Source organism: Chaetura pelagica, unplaced genomic scaffold (genome assembly GCF_000747805.2).
Source record: "Chaetura pelagica isolate M959 unplaced genomic scaffold, ChaPel_1.0 scaffold193, whole genome shotgun sequence".
NCBI classification, from domain to species: Eukaryota; Metazoa; Chordata; class Aves; order Apodiformes; family Apodidae; genus Chaetura; species Chaetura pelagica.
In genome coordinates, this window is record NW_009952562.1 from 6,072 (window position 1) to 11,288 (window position 5,217).

Here is a 5,217-nt window from a genome sequence, read left to right on the forward strand (position 1 = left end):
CACTCTTTCTCTGTGTAAATAACTAGTCTTACACAGATCTAATCCATAGCAGCCCAGAAAAAGGCCCCCAGCCAAAGGTACAAGCAGGAGGCCACCCTGACTTGGTAAAAGGATGAACTGTGGTTCCCTGAGATTATTTTTTTCCCTTTCTGTACTTTCCATTATTTACATTCTCATTTATTTACACCACAAGCATACTGATACCTCTCTCTCTCTATCTCAAAGGAGAGTCTCTTCAGGTCAATGTCCTTCAAATCCAGTTTTATGGATCCTTTGTCAAAGTTGGCATCTCTGGTGTCAGCTGCTAAGTATTGGGGGTACTTCACCATGTGCTGAAGGTGGAAACAAAAGCACTGTCAGTAGCAGCTGATTGTTTGATTGTGGGTTTATGTCCCCAGCTTCTGCAGGAATCCCATGCTGACTCTCATAAGCTACCCATGGATTCTGACACACACAAATTCTCCTGCAGCCCTTCCCCTCTAGATTAATGGGCCCAGATGAACTGCTGAGCTCCACAACCCACAGATCCAAGAGTAGTAACCTGGCTGCACTGTTCCTATCTATTTCAGGAGAGAACAGAAATCCATTTCCAGCAAGACTGGAGCAGAAGAGGGAGCTGGGGCACACAACTTTGGCACTGCCTTCTTGCTGGGGACAGCTTCAGCTGCTTTGCCTAAAGACTCTCATGGGCAATTCCCAAGCCAGGACAACCACCTCCATAATGCTCTGTCTGAGACAGCAGAGTCAGTATCAGGCATGAGTGCAGGCAAGACAGTCTCTGCTCACCAAGTTCCCAACACCAGTCCTGTTTTTAAAGTTGTCTAGCTTTTATCATCCTGACTGACTGCCCCAAACAAATGAAACTCCCATTCTAGCTACACTATGTTCAAGCACTGTTTGGTCCTCTAGATATCTGTCCTCCAGCTGGATGCAGACATGCCAATACTCAGCTTGATGGAGGTTATAAAATTGCAATCAACATCTGATTATCTCTGACGATGAAGTGGTGCCCAATAGAGCAGAAACTTACAGGATAATTAAGCCTTGTTATGTCTAAGAGTTTCTGCTTCGCTTTCCGTTCAGCCTCTCTGGCTTCATGCAGATCTTGTTTCAGATGCTCTGCTTCTTTGGCTCTGTAAGACAAACATCCTGGTGTGAATGATTGATGATTTCCAGTGGAGAGCAACATGTGAATTTCAGAGCCAAGCACCTCACCAGCTTCTAGAGAACAAGATCTATTGCTGTGAGCAATTCCTTTACCCAAGGACACTTGTGGTTGGGCAGCCACATGGAGAACTGACTGGACACAGCATGACACTTGCTTTCAAAGACAATCCTGCACAAACTAGCTGAATTAATGTTTTTCCTACTCCTAATTTCCATGGGCTCAGTTATGACCTGCTGATACAGTCTCCAGGCTGTCAGGAATCCTCCCTGAGGCAGGGAGAGGTGCAACATAACTGCTCTTTATTTTGGCAAGCTTTTTTTGACAGCATACTGAAAGAAGCAGAAGGCCCTCAACAGTAAAGTTAAACATCCTCTGTCAACACTGCTCTGCACCTGCAGGCAGCACAGTGTTAGGGAACACAAATACTTACAGAGTGGTTTATATTCACACAAGTTTACCTGGTTTACACTTCTAAAGATCTGAAAGGGATACAAGAGACCATCACTTTCTACTAATTGCAAGAAGGTTTAGTCCCTCTGAAGTGCTGCTTTGGGAACAATCCCTCCCTCAGGACCTTAGCTCTGCACCCGAGCAGCCATCTCTGCACCCAAGCAGCCCAGGGGGAACCACACAAGCCCAGTGGAGCAGATCTAACCTCCGGTCAGACTCCTTCACCAGCTTCACTGCTATCAGCTCTGCCTCCCGCATCTTCTGCTCCATCAGCCGTTTCTCCTCCTTGGTTTTCAGAGCTGTGATCTCCAGCCTCTGTCGCTCTTGCTCAGCCTCTGCAGCATTCTGGGCCAGCAGTTTGGCCTCCTCCTCTGCAATCTGAGCCTTCTCAGCCAGCAACTCTGCTGCTTCCTGGGATCGGAGCTAAGAGGAAACAATTTTTCTTAGTGACCCTGTCTAGCATCTACCAGATCACCCCTGCAGACTGCCAGGAACAGGACACCTTTCCCCCAGAGTGATAAAAAGATTCCTTTAAAAGTATAGACAATCTAATTGCAGGGTCTAGAGTTCCTCTTCTGCTCCAGAACTGCCCAACTTCCTTCCTGCCTCTCACCTCTACAAAGCAAGAAGACATGTTTGCTTAGAGCTGGGCAAAGACATCAACCCAAATGTGAAGTTGGCCCTTTCAGCTGCCAGTGCACCATGCCCCCTTCTTCCAGTTTCAGCTCCAAGGTTGCTTCCTTCCTTCCCTCCCTCTCTGCCTGAAGAAAGCACTGTGAACCAAATACAGGGGGCAGATGTGTCACAGCAAATGGAAGTTATGGCAGATGAGAGTTTTCTCAGGCATCCCCCCATGCCCCCTCCACCAGTGGTCAGAAACTCTCCAGCCTCATCTGAGCCATACTTCCTGGTATCTCACAGGAGCCATAAGAAAAAAATAAATGCTTTCAAACCAAGAAAGCCCATCAAACACAAGAACATTCACACTAACATGCTACTCACCAGAGCCTCGTTGGCCTGCCTGGCTTCATCCTCCAGCTGGAACAGACGCCTCTCCAGCTCCTCCTTGGCTCGCTCAGCTTCTTCTCGGAGCTGCTTCTCCCTGGCCAGCCTTTGATTCTCCATCTGGAAACAGAACAAGAAACACCATGTTTGTGGCTTTGCAGCAGAATCTCACCTGGGCCTGAGGCAGCACAGCAAATGAATGTGATGAGGAAAGGACTGCTCTCTAGCTCCTGGACTGACACCAGGGATGCAATGCTGAAGCTGCCTGCACTTTGCAGCACTGAACTCCTCTAACGAGTAATACTGGTTATTTCAGGCTGCTGGGAAAGCCCTTGGACCCATCTGTTATGTACCCCAAATCTCTGTGATCACCTCTTCAGTTTCACAAACATCACTTACATCCTCAGATGCTGCATACACACCAGAGCTGTTCTCACATTCAATCCTGCTGCACTTTCTCACCTCCCACACACATATTGATGCAATGCATGGACAGCAAGGGCACCAGCTGGAAAAATAATCAGTGTTTTCAACAGTAGAAGAGCTGAAAGAATTTACCTTTTTCCTAGCTTTTTCTTCCCTGGCTTGTGCCTTCATTTGCTGGATCTCTATTGAGTCCACTTTTCTTCTCCTCATAAATAGGTCATGGTTTCCAATGCACAATTGCAAAATCTGGATAGGAAAAGTAAAGCAAATTTGATGTATTTTGTGCCCCAGCCAGAGGGACAAAGAGGCCCACATTGGCCTCACAGCACAGAAGCTGACTACTCTGACTTCATGACAAGTTGGCAGTTGCTTCCCTTCCAAGAAAATCAGCACCCAGGGCAGGCTCATACCAAGGTACATAATAGTTTAGAAAAGCTCCTAATGGGATGAAGGCTTCCTCTGCCCTTCATCCCTCTCTGGTTCCATTTTCCTGCATAAGAACAGGCAATAGAACTAGGCTAAGAGTACACAAGATGCAGCTGTAGGAATGGTCACCTGTGATAACCCCTTCACTTTTCCCCCATCACCTCCCCTTCCCAGAAGAGACAAATGTACCAACCCTGACTTCCCAAGCAGAGCAACCCTCAGGAAACCACAGGCAGAAACTCAGTGCTCCTTGGCCTCTCTGTAGTTTTTACAAGCAATATTTCTCACTCATCATCAGTCAGTATTACCAGGCTCAGTTTTAAAGGAGGAAAGCAGGACACTTACCAGTTTGTTCACTTTGAGTTGAGAAGAAAAGAACTTGAAGACCTCTGCCTTTTTGTCAAGAGGTTTAATAGTTAACTATACAGGCAAAGGAAAAAAAGAAACAGTGAGAAGGAGGAAAAATAAAGCTGAAATTATTAATACTAACACAAACTTCAACCTATTTCCATTTCTCTCCAGGGAAGAAGAGATTTGTGCCACAAATGTGAGGAGAGTGATGCAAAAATGTTCTGCTCAGAAGAATCAGAACCAGAGGTGCTGTTACATGGGTTCTTCCCCTGCTCCACAGCAAGCTATGTCAGAAGATAAAGCCTCCCACAGACCCACCCTGCTGCCAGTCTGGATGGTGGTTTTCATAATAATACCACCTGTGCATTGCAAACTACACTAAGAACACTGGAATAAGCTCTGGTTATCAGGAAAACAGAATCCATTACTGATCCCCAGAAGCAAACATATTCCTAAAGTCAGGGAGATGTCAAACACCTCTCAGAATACAAATCACTGCAGGTGTAAACGAAACGTATCAAGGGCCTGAAGGGCTTGTTCTTCTGACTATCAGGTAACAGTCCTGGAGCTCCTGCCTTCTCACATTGTCAGTCCTGTCTCTCAAGCTGTTCCCAGAGGACAGGAAGGGCTCTCATGCTGCCAGGTCAGTGCTGTTTCACTTCACATGTTGTGCTTGGTTTGGCTGCATAACAAAGTATGGCTTAGTTCTTTAAGATGCTGTTTTCTGTGACTCATGGGTGAGCTAGCACTCTGCTCCTGTCATTCATTTGCAATGCAGGGTATAATTTCAGGCCATGTGAATCACCAAGATCATAATGTCCTACAGCTTGTTTCACCCCCTAGGTAACAACTGGCCGAATGTGTTTCCTCCTGAGGAGCAGGGCCCAGAATGTGTTCCTGAATACAGTGCAACTTTAACAGGGCTACCTGATTTCCCAACAATAGGCAGTTAAAGCAGTTTATTCACAGAGTAGAGGGGAACTTTAATGTCATGCAAGGACCAAAAACTTCTTGGAGGCAGAGCTCAGCAGGCTGTGCTGCCCTTTGCCTGACAACTGCCAGGTATTCCAGCACCAATGTAGTTTTTCTGGTTTTGTTTTTCTGATTATAGCCTTCCCTGTAGCCACATGATTTGTAATCAGACTCAATCTGATCCCACTCCCCACTGTACTTTCTACAAAGAAGAGCTGTGAAATCCTACAGACACTGCAATGGTGGGGCTGTGCTGAAGACTGAAATCATGCACTGACAAACTGGCAGAATTCAGGCAGAAAAACATGTATCACTCCCTGCACGTCTCCTCTTGCCACTGTGCTTCAAACCCTATCTACACAGCCAGCTTCTGCATGTGAAAATGGCATTAAGTCTTCACAGATCATCTAGTTCCTGCT

The 5,217-nt window shown here is 46.4% G+C and overlaps 1 protein-coding gene across 1 annotated transcript in view; it reads right to left on the bottom strand.

Moving 5' to 3' along the window:
- Nucleotides 1-5,217, bottom strand: part of LOC104384907 (merlin-like) — a gene marked incomplete at its 3' end in the record, with an annotated part of 17,267 nt that overhangs the window by 2,411 nt on the left and 9,639 nt on the right. The window contains exons 9-14 of the mRNA XM_009993297.1: nucleotides 3,821-3,895; nucleotides 3,182-3,295; nucleotides 2,621-2,743; nucleotides 1,824-2,041; nucleotides 1,031-1,133; nucleotides 205-332 (exon numbers count right to left, since the gene is read on the bottom strand). Coding sequence (XP_009991599.1) covers nucleotides 205-332; nucleotides 1,031-1,133; nucleotides 1,824-2,041; nucleotides 2,621-2,743; nucleotides 3,182-3,295; nucleotides 3,821-3,895 — 761 coding nt within the window. The remainder of the gene's footprint in view (nucleotides 1-204; nucleotides 333-1,030; nucleotides 1,134-1,823; nucleotides 2,042-2,620; nucleotides 2,744-3,181; nucleotides 3,296-3,820; nucleotides 3,896-5,217) is intronic.